Raw genomic sequence first — 27,784 nt, 5'->3', positions numbered from 1 at the left:
ACGTCCTTTCACCTCAGTGTAAACGGAAGTAAACAGTGACCAAGATCATTTCCACGTTACAGTTATTTGATATTTATACTTTTTGTTGACACGATGGAACTCTAAATATGACTCGTTTAACTGCACAGCATCACATACTTAACCCGTGCAGTCTTTATTTCGCGTTAGAGACAGGACTTGATAGGTGTTATCTAGGTAACGCTAGCTGCTAAGGGTTAGCTAACAATGGCTAACTGTATGGTTTTTCACACTCAGATAGCCTCCATCATGGAGGTGCTAGCGAATGCAGCCGTGTCAGAGATCTGTAAACTCGTAGACGACGACTATGCAGTGTTTCGTTTGGAAATAACTCAAAGCCAGAAAGAAAACAGGGCATTACGGAGGAAACTACTGGAAATGAAGGTGGCACGGGAGCGCGCAGAGAGGACAATGCGAGAGCGGGTCCTCGCCAGTTCCAAAAGTGTCAAGATCCTCGACCGATACAGAGGAATGGCAAGAGGTACATTTTGCAGAATAGTCCAGGCGAAATGAAAATGATGTTCACTGTTTCATAAAGCATATAATTTGCAACACTTGTACAAATTGTGGCCCTGAACATTTCAATACTATCCATCTGCAGCCCTGCGGTATAACCTGCGTCTTAAACTAGTCTGTCAACAAAATCAATACTATCGCCATCTACTTGTAGGGATTAAGGATGATTTTCCTCCCCCCTGAATTCGTATTTTATGACAATAGATGTAGAAAACACATTCATTAAAAAAAAACACACGATTAACTCTGGATACAATCGCGTTTGATCACAAACATGTATATTTATGCAATACATTTTCCAAAATGGATGAAAAGAAAACTACAATGATATGTATGTCCAAAATAATCTGTTTTGAGGTACTGAAAATAATTACAAAAACATGTTATAGAATAGCGAACACTTTAAAATTAACTCAGTGGAAACGTATCTGAATTCTTGATAAATGGAGGAGGACGTTCAATTATCAATCATTTGGTAATTAAGAACAGTGGTATGATATGACATAACAATTTTAGCAATTTTATTTATCTTGCAGTGTTGAAAATTGTGTTCATATGAGAAAAAGTTTGAAACCAGTTTCTGCATATGTAAATATTTATATTTAAAGATGATAACAGGTTATAGCTACAAACATGCCAGTCTGGTGGTTTTAAAGGCCCGAGGTAGGGCTGAAATGTTAAACCTATATTAAAAGTGAGGTTTTCCGTTCAGCCCCACTAAAACAAAATCAAACTCATCAGAAAACAGTCACATACTGACAACGTATCAGGCTCCTTAACGCAATGACAAACATACCACACTTTTCTATTAAAAAGATCTTACAGTATGAATATGCATAGGTTAACCCTAATGTCCATTTGTTAAAATACACTCGTCTTTTTCATCAAAAAGATATGATACATGACAGAGATGTTAGAATCCCTCTTCTCTTTTCTTCCCTCGCTATATCTGACACTAATTACAGGCCTCTCTCATTGTTTTAAGTGGGAGAACTTGCACAATTGATGGCTGACTAAATACTTTTTTGCCCCACTGTACATGCCAAATATAGAACATAGTGTTCCATGAAGGTAATAGAAAAGAGCTCCTACTCTTTCTTTTATCTGTTCAGACACCAATCCTACCTACAGGTCTGGAAAATTAGCTCTTTTAGTATTTCTCCAGCAGGTTTCCTCATGTCAAAGATAATAAAAACAAAAACACTACAGTAAATACTACAGTATACAACAATCCGCAAAAACACTTACGATAGTATATACTACAGTTTTCTTTCACTAAAGTATTAATACAAGACTTTACAGTAAATACTACAGTATTCACTGTTGTGTTTTTCCAGACTTCAGTACACAAAAACACTAGTAGTAGAGTATAATATAGTCTCTTTTTTTTTTATTAGGGAAGCGAGAGATACTTCACATTGTTCCAGTTTTCCAGACGGTCAATGACTGCAGAATGGGTCTAAATGATAGTAATCAGAAAATGATAGTGTATGGGGAGAAGTACATCAATAAATAACCTCATAGCCATGTTCACAGATGGTTGCAAAAACACATTCATATGCACATGTAGTGACTGTTCAAATAAAAAGACTAAGTCATCACCTGAAGTAACCTCTTCAATAAGAGACACACATGGAGACTGAGCAGAACACTGTCATTGAAGTTGTGTAGCCACACTCATAATAAGAAGTGGTTGTTTCAAAGACAGAAACATAATGTTTGAATTTAGGCACACGGGCTGTGGTCTCAACAGACAAAACAGACTGAGCCATAGCCAGACATAGGAGCTTCAGGCACTCAGACATCTGGTCTCCAATCCATTTATTTCCTAGCATCTCCGACAAAACATCTTCCCTCATGTTTTCTCTTTCCGCTGTAGATGTACAATAGTCCACTAACTATTTGAAAGAAAATAACACTTGATCGTTGTGCTAGTTCATGGTTAGACTGGCATTGAGGTGACTCGCAGTACACTTCATATGCCTCCTCCTTTCTCTGTTTGTGAAAAAGCACACTTGAACCGTGCATTGTTTTGACAACAGCAAATACTCCATTTGCCTCTGCTGGATCCAGGAACTGGCTGGGCAGGTTTGAAGTTGAGGTGACATCCCCATGGTGAACACCTGAGTGCTTACTTAATACGTGCTTGGATAGCTTTTTCCTGTTTTCTTTCATGTTACATTTGGGGCGTACTACCGTTTGCCTGTTTTTATATGACACATACCCACCGGGAGATTATTTGATGTCCCAGCCTCTCCCCCGTTGTGTGGTGTCCCAGCCTCTCCCCCGTTGTGTGGTGTCCCAGCCTCTCCCCCGGTGTGTGGTGTCCCAGCCTCTCCCCCGGTGTGTGGTGTCCCAGCCTCTCCCCCGGTGTGTGGTGTCCCAGCCTCTCCCACGGTAGGTGATGTCCCAGCCTCTCCCCCGGTGGGTGGTGTCCCAGCCTCTCCCCCGGTGGGTGGTGTCCCAGCCTCTCCCCCGGTGGGTGGTGTCCCAGCCTCTCCCCCGTTGTGTGACCTGGTGTGTGGTGTCTCAGCCTCTCCCCCGGTGGGTGGTGTCCCAGCCTCTCCCCCGTTGTGTGACCTGGTGTGTGGTGTCTCAGCCTCTCCCCCGGTGGGTGGTGTCCCAGCCTCTCCCCCGTTGTGTGACCTGGTGTGTGGTGTCTCAGCCTCTCCCCCGGTGGGTGGTGTACCAGCCTCTCCCCCTGTGGGTGGTGTCCCAGCCTCTCCCCCGGTGGGTGGTGTCCCAGCCTCTCCCCCGGTGGGTGGTGTCCCAGCCTCTCCCCCGGTGGGTGGTGTCCCAGCCTCTCCCCCGGTGGGGAGATGGAGGAACTGATTCTTATTCAAAAACAAAGTCGCAAAAACAATGGAAGTGAGCCTGCACCCTGAAACCAAGGTTGCACCTGTCGATGCAACATCCTTTGGGAACAAACACAAAATGCAGAATACATTAACTCCAGATCAAAATGAATGAACACTAGTGACAAATATTATTGACCAACTGTTATATTGAATTGCTCTACCGAGGTGAGCATTTAAATGCAGGTTTAGTTTGCTTCAGTCGGTGGCCATAAGGAATTTAGAGGCCCACAGAGGACAGTGATACAGCTTGCAGCACTGTGTGCATTTCTGCCCCGGGGGTGGCTGCGTCCCTTCCTGCACACTGATTTGACAACAAAAAAACTAGAGTTATCGAGGACATTGCTAGCTAGAACAACAACAATATGAATGAGGATGTACTTTCTGAGGACTAAGGATACAATGGAGGTTGGAACGAAAATATACTCCAGAACTTTCTAAGTGCCCTAGTGGTAAATTGAACGTCACCAAGTCAGCCTTCTTCCATCTGAAAAACATCTTACGACTCAGACCCTCTCTCACCGAGCCCACTGCTGAAACCCTCATTCACACGTTTGTTTTATCACGCCTGGACTACTGCAGCGCCATTCACTACGGAGTCCCCACCAATACACTGGACAGACTTCAACATGTATAAAACATTTTTTTTTTTTTTTAAATGAGGCTGCGCGAGTCCTCACACACACACCAGCCCTTGAGACCCCATCACCCCACCCTCATCGAACTCCACTGGCTCCCAGTTCAATACAGGATCATCTTCAAATTGCTCATGCTCACCCACAAAGCACTCAATGGACTGGCGCCCACATACCTTACTGACCTCCTGCACCCCTTCACTCCCACCTGTTCACTGCGCTCCTCTGACACCGGCCTCCTCCACCTCCCTCGCACCAGGCTCCGCTCCACGGGAGACCTGGCTTTTAGCACTGCAGCTCCCCAACTCTGGAACTCCCTCTCCATGTCTACCTCACGATCCATACACATATTCAGTTCCACACGAACACACTTCTTCACACAGGCTTACCTGGATTCTCTGTAGTCTTGAGCTTTTATCTGTCCGTCAAGTTCACGTCCCTGGTTAGTCTGTCGTCATGTTTAGTGTTCTCCCTGGTTAGTCTGTCGTCATGTTTAGTGTTCTCCCTGGTTAGTCTGTCATCATGTTTAGTGTTCTCCCTGGTTAGTCTGTCGTCATGTTTAGTGTTCTCCCTGGTTATTCTGTCATCATGTTTAGTGTTCTCCCTGGTTAGTCTGTCATCATGTTTAGTGTTCTCCCTGGTTAGTCTGTCGTCATGTTTAGTGCTCTCCCTGGTTAGTCTGTCATCATGTTTAGTGTTCTCCCTGGTTAGTCTGTCGTCATGTTTAGTGTTCTCCCTGGTTAGTCTGTCGTCATGTTTAGTGTTCTCCCTGGTTAGTCTGTCATCATGTTTAGTGTTCTCCCTGGTTAGTCTGTCGTCATGTTTAGTGTTCTCCCTGGTTAGTCTGTCGTCATGTTTAGTGTTCTCCCTGGTTATTCTGTCATGATGTTTAGTGTTCTCCCTGGTTAGTCTGTCATCATGTTTAGTGTTCTCCCTGGTTAGTCTGTCGTCATGTTTAGTGTTTTTCCTGGTTAGTCTGTCATCATGTTTAGTGTTCTCCCTGGTTAGTCTGTCGTCATGTTTAGTGCTCTCCCTGGTTATTCTGTCGTCATGTTTAGTGCTCTCCCTGGTTATTCTGTCGTCATGTTTAGTGTTCTCCCTGGTTAGTCTGTCGTCATGTTTAGTGTTCTCCCTGGTTAGTCTGTCGTCATGTTTAGTGTTCTCCCTGGTTATTCTGTCATCATGTTTAGTGTGCTTTTATATACTTAATTTAATATAGGATTTTATTGTTTTTTTATCCTGTTGACTTTGGGTGTCGTGACAATAAATAAGTCTAATAATAATAATACTTTTTTTAAAATTATCATTGTGGGAGGATTTGCTGATTTTCTGTTTCTCTCTAACTGAACATCTCAAAATGAGCTTGATTTGATGTTATCTTGACTGGGAGTGTGATCATAAAGTGCTCCAAAATGGAAATGTTCTCTTCTGAAATATAATTTGAGGAATGGTAGTTGACCCATAAAGTGCCCATGAAATCACCAGGTTCCTGGGTCCAGACCAATCAAAGGCCTTTGTGTCCCATGAATTTACACAAAGTTACAGGGTTTACACAGTCCACCATTATATAATAATCGGAAATCTTTATGATCCAAAAATGCCGATTACCAATTGTTATGAAAACTTGAAATCGGCCCTAATTAATCGGCCATTCCGATTTAATCGGTGGACCTCTAGTGCATGGCGTCATTGTCATCCTTGACCATCAAAACATAGGTGTAGACATCACCTTTTCTGTGTTAATGTTTCATTCAGAAGATAACGCAAAATAGATTATTCGGTTATGGCGGAATGGAAAATGGCCACCAAGAGGCATTTTTGTTATGCCTCCATATCAGAAAATGTAAAGGGAGCCAAATTGTACACGTGTGCCAAGTTTTATGCTTTTATGAAAAAGTTAAGTTGTCAACTAAAACTTGGCACATATTCCCTGGACTAGAAGGCAGAGGCTGCGGGGCCTGTTGCCCTGTTCTCTGCGTGTGATTTTTGATGTGTTAACCACATATATGGTTAACCAGAATTGGGTCTTGGTCAATTTTTGGATAGTAATGCAATAATTCACCCGATTACTTAGCAATCTTGCACAAAGACACTATCATATTCAAACCAGATTCGTTATTTAACACAATTCCTATTATTTACTCATAGAAAACAATGTGACGCATGGAACATAATAAATGAATCAATAAATAGTATATCAAGAAGTTATGAGAAGTGTTACCTTACATCCTTGTCAATTGTAGACAGTGTCTATATTGTACAAAATACCATTGAGCATTAACAGTAGTTAACCTAACCACCTCTTTTCCCTCAATCACTCTCTCAGGTGAAGGACATCCCACTGGAGGCCATAGCAGCTTTATGAAGCCAGCGGAACACACTACATGGAGAGATGACCAACCAATCACTGTTGATGAGGAGAGTGGAACCTCAACCCAGCACGTTATTGTGATAGAGGTTTGTGTAATAGTGCTGCATAAAGAAATAAACGTTTTACTTTGTAAATCAAATGTGGCCTGTTTATTTCAGAAAGGCTTCCCTCAGCTATTCACTTGCTTACATGAACATCCTTATTTATCTGCCATAGGGGAGCTTGTGAGGCTTCCCTACGACATTGTTATCCAATTCAACTAGTTACCGGCAACAACCTCCTCTCTTCTTGTGTCAGGCTGCAGATGCAGAGGCTATAGGTTCTGGGGTCAAGCAGGAGAGGTCTGTAGGAGAGGAGGACCCACGTCACTGCAGAGACATCCAAACTGGAGCGCCCCCTGAAGCCACGGAGGACCTCGCTGCCGCTGTGCCCCATCCCAGGACCCGACGAAGCATCACGGAGGTCAGTGGAACGGCGAACGACGTCCTCAAGTCAGAGACCGACACAGAGACTTTAACTGTAACACACAGGCTCTTACATACAAGATCTGACCACAGATCAGACCCAGAGAGACTGGTGCTGGAGAATCTGGGCTGTCCTCCTGCTCCTGGCTCAGAGTATTTACCTGTATTTCACCAGAGCCAGAGGACGGTTAATTCCCATGGAGATGGTGATACGTTAAACACCGGAGGTGATGATCCGTCTTGTTCTTACGTTACAAAGATGGACCCTGGCAACATATCCTTGGGTTTAGAGAGACAGACTGATCTGTCTAGAGGGGACTGGAACCGGTACAGTAGTAGTGTATACTCTGAAGGGTGCCTAGATAAGAAAGGGGAGTGTCTAGTTGTAGATGAGGTGACTGTGAAAGTGGAGGACGACACTCCTCTGACATGGAATGCTGACAAGACTCACTTAGGAGAAGGACACTCGCAAGGCAACACCAGAGACTTCTTAGACTACAGTGAAAGCTTAGCGACAAATCTAAATGTTGTGACCCACTCCCCTTTACACTCTTTCAGGGATCGCGACCCAGTGTCCACGTCGATGGCTCCTTCAGATTTACAAGGCTGTGTCCTTTTCGATCCGGTATTGAACTCAAACGACAGGGCTAGAGCCCAGGCTCAGGGAGGGGGAGCCACATCAGGCAATAGTAAAGAAAAATCGTTCCTCTGCATGTTCTGTAACAAAGGCTTCAGCTGCCCCCAGAACGTGGCGATCCACCAGAGGGTCCACACAGGGGAGAAACCCTACAGCTGTACCCAGTGTCACATGCGCTTTGCCCAGGCTGGAACCCTGAAGAGGCACCAGAGGGTCCACACAGGGGTGAAACCCTTCAGCTGTACCCAGTGTCATATGCGCTTCGCCCAGGCTGGTGACCTGAAGAGGCACGAGAGGGTCCACACAGGAGAAAAGCCATTCGCCTGTAATCACTGCGGAAAGAGGTTCTCTGAGAGGAGATATCTCAGGATACACCTGCAAAAAAACAATTTCCACTCTTTAACATAGAAAGTAACCATTCCACTTGATAGCTTCTGACGTTTAGATCCTACATTAAAGGAACACTCAGAGAGATGACGTAGATGCAAAAAGTAAACCGCAGCGGTGGGTCAATTTCTACAACAACTACGAGCGTTGAAGTGCAAGGCCCAGACATTGTTGGATATACAGTAATGTCAGAAATAATTCACACCCCTTGATTGTTTTCCACATTTTGTTGTGTTACAGTCTGATTTTTTGTTATTACTGAAATTGACATTTTGTGTGTCACTGGCCTACATACAATACCCCATAATGTCAAAGTGGAATTATGTTTTTAGACATTTTTACTAATGAATAAAACATTCAAAGCTGAAAGATCAAATCACATTTTATTGGTCACATACACATGGTTAGCAGATGTAAATGCGAGTGTAGCGAAATGCTTGTGCTCCTAGTTCCGAAGATGAGCGATGACTGAGCGGCAGAGGCAAGATGTAATAGATGGTATAAAATACAGTATATACATATGAGATGAGTAATGTAAGATATGTAAACATTATTAAAGTGGCAAGTGATCAATTTATTAAAGTTCCCAATGACTTTCAGTCTGTATGTAGGCAGCAGCCTCTCTGTGTTAGTGATGACTGTTTAACAGTCTGATGGCCTTGAGATATAAGCTGTTTTTCAGTCTCTCGGTTCCAGCTTTGATGCACCTGTACTGACCTGACCTTCTGGATGGTAGCGAGTTGAACAGGCAGTGGCTTGGGTGGTTTTTGTCCTTGATGATCTTTTTGGCCTTCCTGTGACATCGGGTGCTGTAGGTGTCCTGGAGGGCAGGTAGTTTGGCCCCGGTGATGCGTTGTGCAGACCGCTCCACCCTCTGGAGAGCTTTGCGGTTCTGGGCGGTGCAGTTGCTGTACCAGGCGGTAATACAGCCCGACAGGATGCTCTCAATTAAAAAGTTTGTGAGGGTTTTTAGGTGACAAGCCAAATTTCTTCAGCCTCCTGAGGTTGAAGATGCGCTGTTGCGCCTCCACCACACTGTCTGTGTAGTTGGACCATTTCAGTTTGTCTGTGATGTGTACGCCAAGGAGCTTAAAACTTTCCACCTTCTCCACTACTGTCCCGTCGATGTGAATAGGGGTGGGCTCCCTCTGCTGTTTCCTGAAGTCCATGATCATCTTTGTATTGTTTATGTTGAGAGAGAGGTTGTTTTCCTGACACCACACTCCTGGCCCTCACCTTCTCCCTGCAGGCTCTCATCATTGTTGGTAATCAAGCCCACTAATGTTGTGTCGTCTGCAAACTTGATGATTGAGTTGGAGGTGTCCATGGCCACACAGTCGTGGGTGAACAGGGAGTACAGGAGGGGGCTGAGAACACAACCTTGTGGGGCCCCAGTGTTGAGGATCAGCGAAGTGAAGATGTTGTTTCCTACCTTCACCACATGGGGGAACCTGTCAGAAAGTCCAGGACCCAGTTGCTCAGTGTGGGGTTGAAACCCAGGGCCTCAAGTGTAATGATGAGCTTGGAGGGTACTATAGTGTTGAATGCTGAGCTGTAGTTACTGAACAGGATTCTTACATAGGTATTCCTCTTGTCCAGATGGGATAGGGCAGTGTGCAGTGTGATGCCGATTGCATCGTCTGGGGATTTATTCGGTCAGTATGCAAATTGAAGTGGGGTGGCAGGTAAGGTGGAGGTGATATGATCCTTGACTAGTCTCTCAAAGCACTCCATGATGACAGCAGTGAGTGCTATAGGGAGATAGTCATTTAGTTCAGTTATCTTTGCCTTCTTGGGTACAGGAACAATGGTGGCCATCTAGAAGCATGTGGGGACAGCAGACTGGGATATGGAGAAATTGAATATGTCTGTAAACATGCCAGCCAGCTGGTCTGCACATGAGTCAATAAGTATTTAACCCCTTTGTTATTGCGAGCCTAAACAAGTTCAGGAGTAAGCATTTGCTAAAATGTCACATAATAAGTTGCATGGACTCTGTCTGCCATAATAGTGTTTAACATGATTTCTGAATGACTGCCTCGTTTCTGTACACCACACATGCAATTATCTGTAAGGTCCCTCAGTCGAGCAGTGAATTTCTAACACAGATTCAACCACAAAGACCAGGGAGGTTTTCCAATGTCGCACAAAGAAGAGCAGCTATTGGTAGATGGGTTAAAAATATAAAAATACTGTACATTGAACATATCCCTTTGAGCACGGTGAAGTTATTAATTGCACTTTGGATGGTGTATCAATACACCCAGTCACTACAAAGATGCAGGCGTCCTTCCTAACTCTGTTGCCAGAGAGAATGAAACTGCTCAGGGATTTCACCATGAGGCCAATGGTGACTTTAAACTAGAGGTCGACGGATTATGATTTTTCCTCACCGATACCGATTATTCGGACGATTTTTTACAATGTATTTGTAATAATGACAATTACAACAATACTGAATTAACACTTATTTTAACTTAATATAATACATCAATAAAATCAATTTAGCCTCAATAAATAATCAAACATGTTTAAATAATGCAAAAACAAAGTGTTGGAGAAGAAAGTAAAAGTGCAATATGTGCCATGTAAGAAAGCTAACATTTCAGTTCCTTGCTCAGAACATGCAGAGCAAGGGGAACAACTACTCCAAGTCTCAGAGCGAGTGACGTTTGAAACGCTATTAGCGAGCACCCCGCTAACTAGCTAGCTATTTCACATCGGTTACACCAGCCTACGCTTGAAGTCATAAACAGCGCAATGCTTGAAACATTGCGAAGAGCTGCTGGCAAACACAGTAAAGTGCTGTTTGAATGAATGCTTACGAGCCTGCTGTTGCCTACCATCGCTCAGTCAGACTGCTCTATCAAATCATAGACTTAATTATAATATAATAACACACAGAAATACGAGCCTTAGTTCATTATTAATATGGTCGAATCCGGAAACTCATATTATTCTTTCAGTGAAATACGGAACCGTTCCTTATTTTATCTAACGGATGGCATCCCTAAGTCTAAATATTGCTGTTACATTGCACGACCTTCAATATTATGTCATAATTACGTAAAATTCTGGCAAATTAGTTCGCAATGAGCCAGGCGGCCAGAACTGATGCATATACCCTGACTCTGCGTGCAATGAACGTAAGAGAAGTGACACAATTTCACCTGGTTAATATTGCCTGCTAACCTTTCTTTTAGCTAAATATGCAGGTTTAAAAATATATACTTCTGTGTATTGATTTTAAGAAAGGCATTGATGTTTATGGTTAGGTACACGTTGGAGCAACGACAGTCCTTTTTCACGAATGCGCACCGCATCGATTATATGCAACGCAGGACACGCTAGATAAACTAGTAATATCATCAACCATGTGTAACTAGTGATTTATGAATGATTGATTGTTTTTTATAAGATAAGTTTAATGCTAGCTAGCAACTTACCTTGGCTTCTTACTGCATTCGCATAACAGGCAGGCTCCTCGTGAGGCAGGTGGTTAGAGCGTTGGACTAGTTACCGTAAGGTTGCAAGATTGAATCCCTGAGCTGACAAGGTAAAGTGTACCTATGATGAGAATTACAGGCCTCTCTCATCTTTTTAAGTGGGAGAACTTGAACAATTGGTGGCTGACTAAATACTTTTTTGCCCCACTGTAAATGCATGCTCTTCAACCGATCACTGCCCGCACCTGCCCGCCCGTCCAGCATTACTACTCTGGACGGCTCCGGCTTAGAATATGTGGACAACTACAAATACCAAGGTGTCTGGTTAGACTGTAAACTCTCCTTCCAGGTTCAAATTAAACATCTCCAATCCAAAATTAAATCTAGAATCGGCTTCCTATTTCGCAACAAAGCATCCTTCACTCATGCTGTCAAACATACCCTTGAAAATCTGACCATCCTACCGATCCTCGACTTCGGCGGTGTCATTTATAAAATAGCCTCCAACACTCTACTCAACAAATTGGATGCAGTCTATCACAGTGCCATCCGTTTTGTCACCAAAGCTCCATATACTACCCACCACTGCGACCTGTATGCTCTCGTTGGCTGGCCCTCGCTTCATACTCATCGCCAAATCCACTGGCTCCAGTTCATCTACAAGCCTCTGCTAGGTAATGCCCCGCCTTATCTCGGCTCACTGGTCACCATAGCAGCCCCCACTTGTAGCAAGCGCACCAGCAGGTATATCTCACTGGTCACCCCAAAGCCAATTCCTCCTTTGGCCGCCTTACCTTCCAGTTCTCTGCTGCCAATGACTGGAACAAACTGCAAAAATCACTGAAGCTGGAGACTCATATCTCCCTCACTAGCTTTAAGCACCAGCTATCAGAGCAGCTCACAGATCACTGCACCTGTACATAGCTCATCTGTAAACAGCCTATCCAACTACCTCATCCCCACACTGTATTTATTTATCTTACTCCTTTTCACCCCAGTATCTCTACTTGCACATTCATCTTCTGCACATCTACCATTCCAGTGTTTAATTGCTATATTTTAATTACTTCGCCACAATGGCCTATTTATTGCCTTAACTCCCTTATCTTACCTAATTTGCACTCACTGTATATAGACTTTCTGTTTTCTTTTTTTCTACTGTATTATTGACTGTATGTTTTGTTTATTCCATGTGTAACTCTGTGTTGTTGTATGTGTCAAACTGCTATGCTTTATCTTGGCCAGGTCGCAGTTGCCAACCTGTTTTAAATAAAGGGAAAATGTAAAAAATTATGCAGATTCTTTGTTGAGACGTGTATGTGTGGTTTTCATATCGTGTATTTACAAATTGTTTATGTTTAATAAACACAAAATGGGACGTTTCATTCTAAGGCTTTCATTAAGACTCTCTTCAGTATACATCACATCTGATCTCACCCTATTCTGCATAAACCCAACAGCACTTTATAACCAATATACTAAAAATACCTACACATACCCACACACTAACAAACACCTACTGTACACGTCAAAATAGTTTAGTCAGGTTTGTCTGATGGTGACTTAGAACTTATCATAGCTGAATTATTTCTACCCACAACATATTAATGTCCACCATGATGGGTTTAACAATAATGAAGTAATTCTGTAACTACAGTATAGGACTCAAAAATAGTGGGAATGAGTAAACACTCCATGTTGAAAGTTATTATCTGTGCATGTGTACGTACCTGAGGGAGTGTATGTCTGTGTAATCTGTATCTCCTGTCACTTCCAGGAGGAGGAGGGTCCAGAGGTGCTGCTGGTGAAGGAGGAGGGGTGTGAAGAGGGTCTGGAGAACCCTGAGGGGACCATGGTCATGGAGGACAACCAGACTACACCTCCTCCTGAACCCACAGAGGAACCAGCTGAGCAGCACAGGACCACACACAGTCTCACTGAGGTGAGCCCACTGTGAACTACTGTCTGAATGGTATTAGTTCAGGGCCCGTATCCACAAAGTGTCTCAGAGCTGATCATTGATCATAATGAATGAGACTATGTAGGTGGGGAGCTGATCCTTGATCAGCACGTCTACTCTGAGACTCTTTGTGGATACTGGCCCAGATCTTGATTAATTTTGTGTGAAGTGTGGGACCATGCCTTTGAATTATCAAACCATTAGTGTCAAGTAATCAATTCAACTAACATGTTTACATCGTACTCATAGCAATCCCTCATTGCCCAATCAGAAGATGCTCCATAGTAGGGTGCTCATATCAGATGTCTTAATCCAACATCCTCTCACTCTGTATCTCTTACAGTCAGTAGACATGGAGGATGGGAAGCCTGATCTGCTGCTGGTCAAAGAGGAGACAATAGAAGATGGACCAGAGAGCACTGACCTGCTGAGTGGACTAAAGATGGGGCAGCAAGGTAAGGGAGACATACATATAGCCTACATACAGTAATACATCTTCAATGGGAATAGTGATGCACCTGGCTATTGTTTTAAACAAATTAGAATGTGTGAACTTGACCAGGTGATTGTCAAACAAAAAACTCCATATGTAGAGTTCTCTGCCATGTTTGTAAATTATTTTGTAACCGCTTCCTGCAGGTGGTTTGCTGGAGGCTAACAGAGACTGGGTGGCCATCTTGGATTCTCAGACTGGTGCATCCAAGGGCCCAGGGGACGACATCACCGAGCAGGCCAGGACCAGAAGCGACATAGTGGAGGTCAGTGGATGGGACAGCGTCTTCAACTCTGGGCTGGGGAACAACACTGTTAACCACAACCAGAAACAGACAGTCGAACACAAAACAACAACCAAACTTAATCTCCATGACAACAGACTGGCTGAGACCGAGGCGAGGCGTAGATTTGGTCTGCAGGGACAGGGAGGTGTCAGTATGTGGCGGAAGAGAACAAACACAGACTCGGCTAGCGATGCTCCATCCTGCTCCTATAGTTGTGATTCAGAGAGACTGATTGCGCCTCAGGTTAACCCCCTAACAAGTGCTGCCTTCAGCCATCCTTCAATAGGATCTATCAACTGGAACATGGACCCTGCGACAACACAGACACTCCCTGGCCTTCATCCTCCTCACACTCTACTAATGTTAAACCAGACAGACAATGCCAGTGCATCAACACTAAATAGCTACACAATCCCATTGACAAATGACAGTAGTAGTAACGCTATCAGCAGATCCGGTGGCAAAGAGAAGCGCTTCCCGTGTTCATTCTGTGGGAAAGCCTTCAGTTTCCCCAAACAGGTGGAGAGCCACCAGAGAATGCACACGGGGGAGAAACCATTCAGCTGCCACCTTTGCCAGGCTAGTTTCTCCCACTCCTCCAACCTGAATAGGCACCAGAGGGTCCACACAGGGGTGAAACCCTTCAGCTGTACCCAGTGTCACATGCGCTTCGCCCAGGCTGGTCACCTGAAGAGGCACCAGAGGGTCCACACAAGGGAGTAATCCTACAGCTGCCCCCAGTGTGAAAAGAAGTTCTCCTGCCAGAACCAGCTGAAGATGCACCTGAAGTTCCATACGGGATAGAGGCCTCCTACGCACTGCAGGAAGAGGTTCTCAGAGAAGAGCTACCTCAGGATACACCAGCTGATAAACCATTCCACTCTATAACAAAGAAAGTAACCACTCCACTCGATAGCTTCTGACTTTTAGATCAAACCCTGCATTAAAGACAATTCATTTGAATTGTAGTCAGCAGGAAATCTCTACATATGCATTTGGAGTACCGAGAGTAACATATTTTAGTGTTGAATATTTCTGGGTAGAATATTGCATCTAGACAATGCGTGACATGTAAGGCATTTAAGCAATGCAAGAACTTTCCATTATAAATTTCAATCTGGTTCTGGTGAGCATCATTTGAAAGCTTATTATATTTCCAACATGACTAGCTAAGTTCTAAAATACGATCTTACAGTGTTAGGCTTTGACAAGGCACTTTAGACAAACAGATCGGCGTTTTGGTGCGCGTAGAATGGAGTCATACGTGCATTCAAGTGCGTGTTCCACTTCAAATTTTCCTCACAATACGACAACCATGCTCATTCTGTTCAGGACAGCCCAGGGTATGACATGTGTCATCCTTGTCACTGTACATCAAACATGACAAACGTTGATACTGCAAATGACACGGGTTTTCAAATGTGAAACGTGAAGTGCACATTTTTGTTGACAAGCTCCATTACTGCGGGAATGAAATAATACAGTTTGATTGTTTAAGAAATCTAAAAAGTCTCTCTTTTTTTGTTTACAATCATTCCACGACACTTCTCACAAAAACGTCTGTAGCGTCCGAACGGTTTTGCCTGCAAACTAATATGACCCCTCTATGGAAAGATGAGGCGCTCCCGAACATGATGTTCTCCGTTTTGCTCTACGGCCCCCATAAGTGTCACAGGACTTGTCGGAAGGTAAACCGGTGCTGATTAAAACAATGAATGGAAGTATGGAAGTCGTTTTGGGCCTACCCCAAAAAAGAAGAATACACTAAGATCGTGTTTTGTAACTTAGCTAGTCATGTTGGGAAAATAATAAGATTTAAAATGATGCCCACCTGACCCAGATTGAGATTTATAACGGAAGATGTTTGCATTGCTTTAACAACGATAGTAATTGTGTTATGGTAGGAACAGAGGGCAGTGTAATTATATATATATTTTTAAATAAATAGATGTGTGCTTGCTTCAGTTCCTCAACATCGAAGCTAGGGGAGCTCAAAAAGCGCCTTATATTTGAAGGCTCTTTCCTTGATTCATAAAAGATCATTATTTTGTAGGAACTGCACGGTTTGGAGAGGTGTGTCCACTTGGAGTCACCAGTTAGTCCTCACTTAAACCCTTGTCGTTTGTTGGTCTTATGTTGCACCTACCCCCCATTTTTCCAATGTTATTATCATGTTACTGAATGTATCCATTTCGTAATCAACAAATGTGGCAAAGTCCAGTAAAATGAACGTGAAATCAAGTGTCATGTTTGGATTCAGTCTTGTCAGGTGAACTGTTGTGTCCTGGGGAAATGATCAGACCAAAGTGTTCTCTTTCAACTGCTACCATGGTAATGCATATACATTTACATATTTATTCTGTTGGAAACATTTCAATATGGCCCTTTCTATATAGACAAATGTCCACAAGTGTAAAGGGTTAATGAGAAAATTTCTCAAGTTCATTACGTTTTTTTATTGTTGAGACGTGTATGTGTGGTTTTCTTGTGTATTTAAAACTTGTTTATGTTTAATAAACACAAAATGGGACTTTTCATTCGGAGACTTCCATTGGGACAATTTTGTATACATCAGGGTCTGTATTCACGAAGCGTCTCTGAGTAGAATATTTGTCATAAGTGCTGAGAATAGATACATTTTACTCTGATGGGTAAAAATAAAAGCTATGCGTGAAGCGTCTTTAGTGATAAGAGCCATGCCTAGTTGACAGATACAGTATTTAGGAGACGTCTTAACCAGCTTAAAGTTACCAGCAGGTGTCTTGATGATAGAAAAAAGCAGCAATTCAGTGTTTATTGCACCACATGCAATTGCTGTGGAGTCTTTGGAGTTCTTAAAATAATGTTTTTTTATCATTCTAAATGAACAATCCATAAATAATTTAGACCTACATGTAACAGTATCTCTTGCACTTTTTTGGATTTATAAGCTGGAAGTAGAAACTAAAATGTTGTTGTTCATTAGTTTACGCCAATAAGGGGAGGGGTGGTAGGGTTAGTAGAAAATAATAGAGTAAAATAAAATGACATTGTTTATTTATATATGTATTTTATATGTGTTATGGCGGTGTAAAGGAGGCGAAGTCAGGTGCAGGAGAGCAGAGTAGAGTAAACATGAGCACTTTTATTCCGTTCAACAATAGGCACAAAAAAAATGACATAAGTGCCCAAAAACACGGAACATAAACTATAAAAGTATCGCGCGTGAACATACACCATAAACAAAGAACAATTACACACAAAGACATGATGGGGAACAGAGGACTAAATACATGTAGCTTGATTGGGGAGTGAAAACCAGGTGTGTATGGAACAAGACAAAACAAATGGACATATGAAAAAGGGAGCGGCGATGGCTAGAAAGCCGGTGACGTCGATCGGCGAACGCCACCCGAACAAGGAGAGGAGCCGACTTCAGCGGAAGTCGTGACTGTGGGCCAGATAAACTGGAACATACATACGCCCGACCGGACACTGGAGGGGAGCGGATTCTGTACGCAACGCCTGCTCAATGTCCGCGTCCAACTCCCACACGACCGGTGCTACCAGGCAAGAGGCCGGGAGTATGGGAGTCTGATCAATGGGCCGCTCCTCTGTGTCATACAGCCGGGACAGTGCGTCTGCCTTCGTATTCTGGGAACCTGGTCTGTAGGACAGGGTAAACACAAAATGGGTAAAGAACATGGCCCACCTTGCCTGACGAGGATTCAGTCTCCTCGCTGCCCGGATGTACTCCAGGTTGCGGTGGTCAGTCCAGATGAGGAAAGGGTGTTTAGCCCCCTCAAGCCAATGTCTCCGCGCCTTCAACGCTTTAACCACAGCCAACACCTCCCGGTCCCCCACATCTTAGTTACGCCCCGCTGGGCTGAGCTTCTTCGAGAAGACAACACAGGGGCGGAGTTTTGGTGGCGCACCCGAGAGCTGTGAGAGCACGGTTCCTATCCCAGCCTCGGATGCGTCCACCTCCACTATGAACGTCAGAGAGGGATCCGGATGGGCCAGCACGAAGTAAACAGAGCTCTTAGCTGCCCAAAAGCCCTGTCCGCCTCAACCGACCACTGTAACCATACGGGACCCCCCTTCAGCAGTGAGGTAATGGGAGCAGCCACCAGGCCAAAACCCCAGATAAATCTCTGGTAGTAATTGGCAAACCCTAAAAATCGCTGCACCTCCTTTACCGTGGTGAGAGTCGGCCAAATACGCACGGCTGCAATGCGGTCACTCTCCATCTCCACCCCTGATGTGGAAATGCAATATCCTAGGAAGGAGACGGCCTGCTGAAAGAACAGGCATTTCTCAGCCTTGACATACAGGTCATGCTCCAACAGTCGTCCGAGTACCCTGCATACCAAGGACACATGCTCGGCGCGTGTAGCGGAGTATATCAAAATGTCATGTAATTTAAGAATGTGAAATGTCAGAATAATAGTAGAGAGAATTATTAATTTCAGCTTTTATTTCTTTCATCAGTGGGTCAGAAGTTTACATACACTCAATTTGTATTTGGTAGCATTGCCTTTAAATTGTTTAACTTGGGTCAAACGTTTGGGGTAGCCTTTCACAAGCTTCCCACAATAAATTGGGTGAATTTTGGCCCATTCCTCCTGACAGAGGAGGCGTAACTGAGTCAGGTTTGAAGACCTTGCTCGCACACTCTTTTTCAGTTCTGCCCACACATTTTCTATAGGATTGAGGTCAGGGCTTTGTGATGACCACTCCAATACCTTGACTTTGTTGTCCTTAAGCCATTTTGCCACAACTTCGGAAGTATGCTTGGGGTCATTGTCCATTTGGAAGACCCATTTGCGACCATGCTTTAACTTCCTGACTGATGTCTTGAGATGTTGCTTCAATATATCCACATAATTTCCTGCCTCATGATGCCATCTATTTTGTGAAGTGCACCAGTCACTCCTGCAGCAAAGCACCCCCACAACATGATGCTGCCACCCCCGTGCTTCACGTTTGGGATGGTGTGCTTTGGCTTTCAAGCCTCCCCTTTTCCTCCAAACATAACGATGGTCATTATGGCCAAACAGTTCTATTTTTGTTTCATCAGACCAGAGAACATTTCTCCAAAAAGTACAATATTTGTCCCCATGTGCAGTTGCAAACCGTAGTCTGGCTTTTTTATGGCTGTTTTGGAGCAGTGGCTTCTTCCTTGCTGAGCTGCCTTTCAGGTTATGTCGATATAGGACTCGTTTTACTGTGGATATAAATACTTTTGTACCTGTTTCCTCCAGCATCTTCACTAGGTCCTTTGCTGTTGTTCTGGGATTGATTTGCACTTATAGCACCAAAGTACGTTCATCTCTAGGAGACAAAACGCTTTCCTGAGCGGTATGACGGCTGCGTGATCCCATGGTGTTTATACTATGTTTACTATTGTTTGTGCAGATGAGCGTGGTACCTTCAGGCGTTTGGAAATTGCTCCCAATGATGAACCAGACTTGTGGAGGTCTACAATTATTTTTCTGAGATCTTGGCTGATTTCTTTTGATTTTCTCATGATGTCAAACAAAGAGGCACTGAGTTTGAAGGTAGGCCTTGAAATACATCCACAGGTACACCTCCAATTGACTCCAATGATGTCAATTAGCCTATCAGAATCTTCTAAAGCCAGACATACATTTCTGGAATTTTCCAAGCTGTTTAAAGGCACAGTCAACTTAGTGTTTGTAAACTTCTGACCCACTGGAATTGTGATACAGTGAATTATAAGTGAAATAATCTGTCTGTAAACAATTGTTGGAAAAATTACTTGTGTCATGCACAAAGTAGATGTCCTAACCAACTTGCCAAAACTTTAGTTTGTTAACAAGACATTTGTGGAGTGGTTGAAAAACAAGTTTTAATGACTCCAACCTAAATGTATGTAGACTTCAACTGTATGGAATCATGTAGTAACCCAAAAATCTTTTAGATTTTAGATTGTTCAAAGTAGCCACGCTTTGCCTTGATGACAGCTTTGCACACTCTTGGCATTCTCTCAACCAGCTTCACCTGGAATGCTTTTCCAACAGTTTTGAATGTGTTCCCACATGTGCTGAGCACTTGTTGGCTGCTTTTCCTTCACTCTGTGGTCCAACTCATCCCTAACCATCTCAATTCATTCAACTCAACTCAATTCATCGTCATCTACAAGACCCTGCTAGGTAAAGTCCCCCCTTATCTCAGCTCGCTGGTCACCATTGCATCTCCCACCTGTAGCACACGCTCCAGCAGGTATATCTCTCTAGTCACCCCCAAAACCAATTCTTTCTTTGGCCGCCTCTCCTTCCAGTTCTCTGCTGCCAATGACTGGAACGAACTACAAAAATCTCTGAAACTGGAAACACTTATCTCCCTCACTAGCTTTAAGCACCAACTGTCAGAGCAGCTCACAGATTACTGCACCTGTACATAGCCCACCTATAATTTAGCCCAAACAACTACCTCTTTCCCTACTGTATTTTATTTATTTATTTATTTTGCTCCTTTGCACCCCATTATTTTTATTTCTACTTTGCACATTCTCCCATTGCAAATCTACCATTCCAGTGTTTTACTTGCTATATTGTATTTACTATGCCACCATGGCCTTTTTGCCTTTACCTCCCTTATCTCACCTCATTTGCTCACATCGTATATAGACTTGTTTATACTGTATTATTGACTGTATGTTTGTTTTACTCCATGTGTAACTCTGTGTCGTTGTATGTGTCGAACTGCTTTGCTTTATCTTGGCCAGGTCGCAATTGTAAATGAGAACTTGTTCTCAACTTGCCTACCTGGTTAAATAAAGGTGAAATAAAATAAAAATAAATAAAAAAATTAGGTTGAGGTCAAATAGCCCTTACACCGCCTGGAGGTATGTTGGGTCATTGTCCTGTTCAAAAACAAATGATAATCCCACGAAGCACAAACCAGATGGGATGGCGTATCTCTGCAGAATGCTGGTTAAGTGTGCCTTGAATTCTAAATAAAAAATTGGCAGTGTATCAAATACTTGTTCTCCCAACTGGATAGGTTGGGAGAACATAGGTACCCTTCAACTGTGAGAGACGGAATCTAAAACAAAAATCCAGAAAATCACATTGTTTGATTTTTAAGTAATTAATTAGCATTTTATTGCATGACATAAGTATTTGATACATCAGAAAAGCAGAACTTAATATTTGGTACAGAAACCTTTGTTTGCAATTACAGAGATCATACGTTTCCTGTAGTTCTTGACCAGGTTTGCACACACTGCAGCAGGGATTTTAGCCCACTCCTCCATACAGACCTCCTCCAGATCCTTCAGGTTTCAGGGCTGTCTCTGGGCAATACGGACTTTCAGCTCCCTCCAATGATTTTCTATTGGGTTCAGGTCTGGAGACTGGCTAGGCCACTCCAGGACCTTGAGATGCTTCTTTCGGAGCCACTCCTTAGTTGCCCTGGCTGTGTGTTTCGGGTCGTTGTCATGCTGGAAGACCCAGCCACGACCCATCTTCAATGCTCTTACTGAGGGAATTAGGTTGTTGGCCAAGATCTCGTGATACATGGCCCCATCCATCCTCCCCTCAATACGATGCAGTCGTCCTGTCCCCTTTGCAGAAAAGCATCCCCAAAGAATGATGTTTCCACCTCCATGCTTCACGGTTGGGATGGTGTTCTTGGGGTTGAACTCATCTTTCTTCTTCCTCCAAACACGGTGAGTGGAGTTTAGACCAAAAAGCTCTATTTTTGTCTCATATGACCACATGACCTTCTCCCATTCCTCCTCTGGATCATCCAGATGGTCATTGGCAAACTACAGACGGGCTTGGACATGCGCTGGCTTGAGCAGGGGGACCTTGCGTGCGCTGCAGGATTTTAATCCATGACGGCGTAGTGTGTTACTAATGGTTTTCTTTGAGACTGTGGTCCCAGCTCTCTTCAGGTCATTGACCAGGTCCTGCCGTGCAGTTCTGGGCTGATCCCTCACCTTCCTCATGATCATTGATGCCCCACGAGGTGAGATCTTGCATATGGAGCCCCAGACCGAGGGTGATTGACCGTCATCTTGAACTTCTTCCATTTTCTAAAGATTGCGCCAACAGTTGTTGCCTTCTCACCAAGCTGCTTGCCTATTGTCCTATAGCCCATAAGTAAATAACACAAACAGCACTTACAGTTGACCGGGGAAGCTCTAGCAGGGCAGAAATTTGACTAACTTGCTTGTTGTAAAAGGTGGCATACTACGATGGTGCCATGTGAACGTCACTGAGCTCTTCAGTAATGCCAATCTACTGCCAATGTTTGTGTATGGAGATTGCATGGCTGCGTGCTTGATTTTATACACCTGCAACGGGTGTGGTTGAAATAGCCAAATCCACTAATTTGAAGGGGTGTCTACATACTTTTGGCCATGTAGTGTAGTTGAAGGCTTTTTCTTTGCGTAATAAAAATGCATTGAAACTACTTAGGAACTGTAAAGTTTGGAGAGGTGTGTGGCCACTTGGAGAGACACCAGTTAGACTTCTCACTCAAACCCTTGTAATAGGTTTTTCTTATCTTGCACCTACTCCAACGTTTCAATGAATATTTGTATTATGTTACTGAATGTATCCAAAGTATTTTCAGATTTAGTTATTGACAAATGCTGTGAAAAGTACAGTAAATGTAAAATGCACATAAAATCAACAGTGTCATTTTTGGATTCAATTTTGTGTCAGGTGAACTGTTATGTCCTTACGTTTGGTCTTATAATTTCCATATAATCTCCAAAGTGTTTTCTTTCAATTGCTACCATGGTAAATCATATGCTTTGTACAGTTCTTCTGTTAGAAACATTTCAATTTGGCCCTATCCATATAGGCCAATTTCAACAAATGTAAGGGGTTATCAAGTGTGGGACCATGCCTTTGAATAATCAAACCATTAAAGACTGTGAAGTAATTATTATACCTTTATTTCAACAAGGGACACAGACTAAGACCACGGTCTATTTTACAGCTGGGCCCTGCATATACATGTTTACACATACAGTTTAGGTACAATGATTAAAAAACTACACAAGACAAACAAAACTATCACAAAAAAATAATAAAAAAATACAGCAATAGATTTCATTTACACATAGGTTATTCTACTAACAGCACAAGAACTTGCATTCCCCGAAACAGTTACAAACAATACAAAAATAAAAATGCTCCAATAAATATTTAAAATGAGCAACAGGGGGACAAGAGTCTCAAGTTTTAAGTTTAGTCTGCGGGCTATTCCATAAGCAAGGAGCGTAACAGGAAAAGGCAGTCATACCCAACTCTGTGGAAATTGCATGGGCCTCAAGTGTAATCCATGCTTGAGACCTGGTTTTAGGAATTCTAATTCTAATATTGATGAGTGATGATAAATAAGAAGGTAGTTTATTCAGAAGTGCTTTATAGACAAACACGATAGCATGTTGTTCTCGTCTCACGGACAGCGAAGTCCAACCCACATTATGATATAAAACACAGTGGTGAGTTCTGTAGCTAGCACCCGTAATAAACCTAAGTGCACAATTATAAGTAGAATCCAGCGATTTAAGTGTTGTTGACGTAGCATGCATGTAAATAATATCCCCATAATCTATAACAGACATAAAAGTAGCTTGCACAATTTGTCTTCTATTTGCAGAGGACAAGCATGTCCTGTTTCTATAGAGGAAGCCTAGCTTGATTTTTAGCCGTTTAAAAAGTTTGTCAATATGCATTTTAAAAGACAGTTCATCATCAAACCAAATCCATAAGTATTTATATGCAGAGACCTGGTTAATTCGAGAACCATCTAAGCTCATAAGTGCAAGTATATTTTCAGCAAACTTTTTGAACCTATTAAAAATCATAAAATGTGTTTTCTTTGCTTTTAAAACAAGTTTCAGCTGTATAAAAGACCCTTGTAATATCTTAAAATCTGTTTCTAATAGTGATAATGCTTGGTCAGCCATTGAAGCGATAGAGTACATGACAGTGTCATCAGCATATAAATGAATTTGACACTTTCTTATCTCATCACCGATATTGTTTATGTAGAGAGTGAACAGTAATTGACCAAGTATAGAACCTTGTGGGACCCCTTTAACCAACTCCAATGGCTCTGACTGGATGCCGTCGACTCTAACAGCCTGACTTCTATCCTTTAGATAGTCATGAAACCAACGACAGACATCCAGGCCCAGTCCTATTGACGACAGCTTACCCAAAAGTATCGCATGGTCTACAGTGCCAAAAGCTTTAGATAAATCTATGAACAAGGCGGCACAGTACTTTCTATTATCTAGGGCATTAGTAATTTCATTTACAACACGTACAATGGCCGTAATAGTACTGTGTTTAGGTCTAAAGCCAGATTGATTACTAGAAAGAGTATTGTTAACAGTTAAAAAACATTGTAGTTGCCTATTCACCAGTGACTCTAGAATTTTAGCCAAACAGGAGAGCTTAGAGATGGGCTGATAATTATCCAACTCACTACCATCACCTCCCTTGAGGAGTGGTAAAACAAAAGCTGTTTTCCAAGATTTAGGAATCTTTCCTACGACAAATGTTTGATTAAAAATGTGTGTCACTACACCAGCAATAATAGATGCCGCACACTTGAGTACATATGGATCCAGATTGTCAGCGCCTAAAGATTTCTTAGAATCTATAGCAGATAAGACCTCATCTTATCTAATCAAAGCAAACTAACATCTCTGCATAGTATCAAATCAGCAAACATGTTTGCATAGTACTCATAGCCTTCCTTCACTGTCCAATCAGAAGATGCTCTATAGCAGGGTGCTCATATCAGATTTCTTGATCCAACATCCTCTCACTCTGTATCTCTTACAGTCAGTAGACATGGAGGATGGGAAGCCTGATCTGCTGCTGGTAAAAGAAAAGACAGTAGAAGATGAACCAGAGAGCATTGATCTGCAGAGTGGACAAAAAATGGGGGAGCAAGGTAAGAGAGAAATGCATATAGCACATTGTCTTCCAACAGGTAGCATCGCTTCTATGCAAGGCTCATCCCTCATCAGTGCTGGAGGGATCTTCTCACTATCTGACATAAAACAATGCATATAGTCTACATACAGTAATGCACCTGACAATTGTTTTGTTCTTCTTCATTCATAAAATGAAATCAGTACAACTTATGTTTGCATACAAACGCAGACATAATAAATTAACTTGACCAGGTTATTGACAAATAAAAAATCTAAAAAATCAAACCTCTTCCTGCAGGTGGTTGGCTGGAGGATAACAGAGGAGACTGGGCGGCCATCTTGGATTCCCAGACGTGTGCAGCCAATGGCCAAGCAGAGGTCATTGGATGGGACAGTGTCCTCATCTCTGGGCTAGGGAACAACACTGTTAACCATAATCAGATACAGTCAGCCGAAAGCAAAGCAACATCCAAACTTAGTCTCTATGACAACAGACTGGCTGAGACCAGGGCGAGGTGTAGATTTGGTCTGCAGGGTCGGGGAGGTGTCCGTATGCGGCTGGAGAGAACAGACACAGACTCTGCTAGCGATGCTCCGTCCTGCTCCTATAGTTGTGATTCAGAGAGACTGATGGTGCCTCAGGTTAACCCCCTAACAGGTGCTGCCTTCAGCCTGCCTTCTATAGGATCTATCAACTGGAACATGGACCCTGCGACAGCACAGACTCTCCCTGGCCTTCGTCCTCCTCACACTCTCCTAATGTTAAACCAGACCTCGGACAATGCCAGTGCCTCAACACTAAATGGCTACACAAGCCCGATGACTAATCACAGTAGTAGTATTGCTATCAGTAGATATGGTGGCAAAGAGAAGCACTACCCGTGTTCATTCTGTGGGAAAGCCTTCAGTTTCCCCAAACAGGTGGAGATCCACAAGAGGATACACACAGGAGAGAAACCGTTCAGCTGCCACCTTTGCCAGGCCAGTTTTTCACACTCATCCAGTCTAAAGAGGCACCAGAGGATGCACACAGGGGAGAAACCATTCAGCTGCCACCTGTGCCGGGCCAGTTTTTCCCACTCATTCAACCTGAAGAGGCACCAAAAGGTCCACACAGGGGAGAAACCATACAGCTGTACCCAGTGTGAGAAGAGGTTCTCCCGCCAGCAGCGGCTGAAGATGCACCTGAAGGTCCACACAGGAGAGAGTACGTTTGCCTGTACGCAGTGCGGGAAGAGATTCTCAGAGAGGAGCTGCCTCAGGATACACCAGCAGAAAATGCACACGGCCCATGTATAGAGTATAGTGACATCATAATCTAACTGAGCAGCAGCAGTTAGGGAGATCTCCTTGTAAAATGTTATTCTTTTTGTTAAATTATTTGGTATTTAGTGAACAGATTGGCTGTTTCAATGCAGTGCTGTGTTTTCCACATCTGGAGATGTTAGTAGATGTTTTTCCTTTGAGAAGATTGTTTGTTTTTGAGAGAATGATCAACCTGGCTCTAAAGACTAGATGATCAAGATGACTTAGTAGACTATCTGGCAAGAAGCAACAAGGGCAAGATTGAGGGACTAGGGCATCAGGACAAGAGAAGTAGGAGGAGATATAGAGGATAAAACCAACAGAAAAAAGGAATTGATTTGGAGGATTTCTAAAGGAAAGACAGTACAAGACATTGGAAAGTCAACCAACAAACAAAAACACACACAAAGGAGAGGTAGGATTGTTCTGGACAATGTAATTGGTGACTACAGTGTTAATTACACAACTAATAGCATTATATTTTCATTATAAATAGTGCATTATTTAAAACCGTTACATGCATGTCAGTGGAGGCTGGTGGGAGGAGCTATAGAAGGACAGGCTCATTGTAATGGCTGGAATGGAATATATGGAACGGTATCAAACATATGGAAATCATGTTAGACTCCGTTCCTTTTATTCCATTCCAGCCGTTACAATGAGTCGGTCCTCCTATACCTCCTCCCGCCAGCCTCCACTGACATGCATCAATACTCAAATTCTAAAAAGAACAATGGCAACAGTAACAGAAGCTTGGCATATTCCATTTGATCTACTAGCAGAAAAAAACTCTGAACATTATAAACCATACTAAAACTGCTGAGGGAAAATCCAGAGACATTGTTGGCTGATTACACCCTAATTGGAGACTCGCCCACACCATCTGCCTGGTACAGTTGAAAGCAGAATTAATCCATGAAGAGCACACTTCTCCTGGGTGCCAGTGGCCAATCGAAGGTGAGCATTTGCCCACTGAAGTCGGTTAAGAGGCCGAACTGCAGTCAGGTCAAGACCCTGGTGAGGATGACGAGCATGCAGATGAGCTTCCCTGAGACGTTTTCTGACAGTTTGTGCAGAAATTCTTCAGTTGTGCAAACCCACAGTTTAATCAGCTGTCCAGGTGGCTGGTCTCAGACCATCCCGCAGGTGAAGCAGCCGGATGTGGAGGTCCTGGGCTCATGTGTTTACACGTGGTCTGCGGGTTGTGAGGGTAGTTGGACGTACTGCCAAACTCTTTAAAAACGACGTAGGCAGGTTTTTGGTAGAGAAACGAACAGTCAATTCTCTGGCAACAGCTCTGGTGGACATTCCTGCAGTCCGAATTGCAAGCTCCCTGTAAAACTTGAGACAGTGGTGGCATTGTGTTGTGTGAGATGCCTTTTACTGTCCCACGCACAAGGTTCTTGATATGCCATTGCAAAGGAGAAATGCTCACTAGCAGGGATGTAAACAAATATTTGCACAAAATTTGAGAGAAATAAACTTTTTGTGCCTAT

The 27,784-nt window shown here is 43.2% G+C and overlaps 1 protein-coding gene across 2 annotated transcripts; it reads left to right on the top strand.

The window, feature by feature from the left end:
• Positions 1-27,784, top strand: LOC110498460 (uncharacterized). Of its 2 annotated transcripts, XM_021575079.3 has the most exons (8): positions 1-499; positions 6,351-6,481; positions 6,693-6,857; positions 13,107-13,271; positions 13,633-13,744; positions 13,929-14,047; positions 24,889-25,000; positions 25,282-27,784. In XM_021575079.3, the coding sequence occupies exons 1-8, from the start codon at positions 226-228 to the stop codon at positions 26,280-26,282; spliced, it is 2,079 nt and encodes a 692-aa protein (XP_021430754.1). In that variant the 5' UTR covers positions 1-225; the 3' UTR covers positions 26,283-27,784. The 2 variants fall into 2 exon arrangements, with proteins under 2 accessions (XP_021430754.1, XP_090066718.1); XM_090210592.1 differs by lacking the exons at positions 13,107-13,271; positions 13,633-13,744; positions 13,929-14,047; positions 24,889-25,000; positions 25,282-27,784 and adding an exon at positions 14,899-15,101 and having other exon boundaries at positions 5-499; positions 6,693-7,840.

The sequence above is a fragment of the Oncorhynchus mykiss genome, chromosome 19 (genome assembly GCF_057628025.1).
Source record: "Oncorhynchus mykiss isolate SJ-2025 chromosome 19, ASM5762802v1, whole genome shotgun sequence".
NCBI classification, from domain to species: Eukaryota; Metazoa; Chordata; class Actinopteri; order Salmoniformes; family Salmonidae; genus Oncorhynchus; species Oncorhynchus mykiss.
The sequence above is the reverse complement of the archived record's forward strand: the minus strand, read 5'-3'. Positions and strand labels throughout refer to the sequence as shown.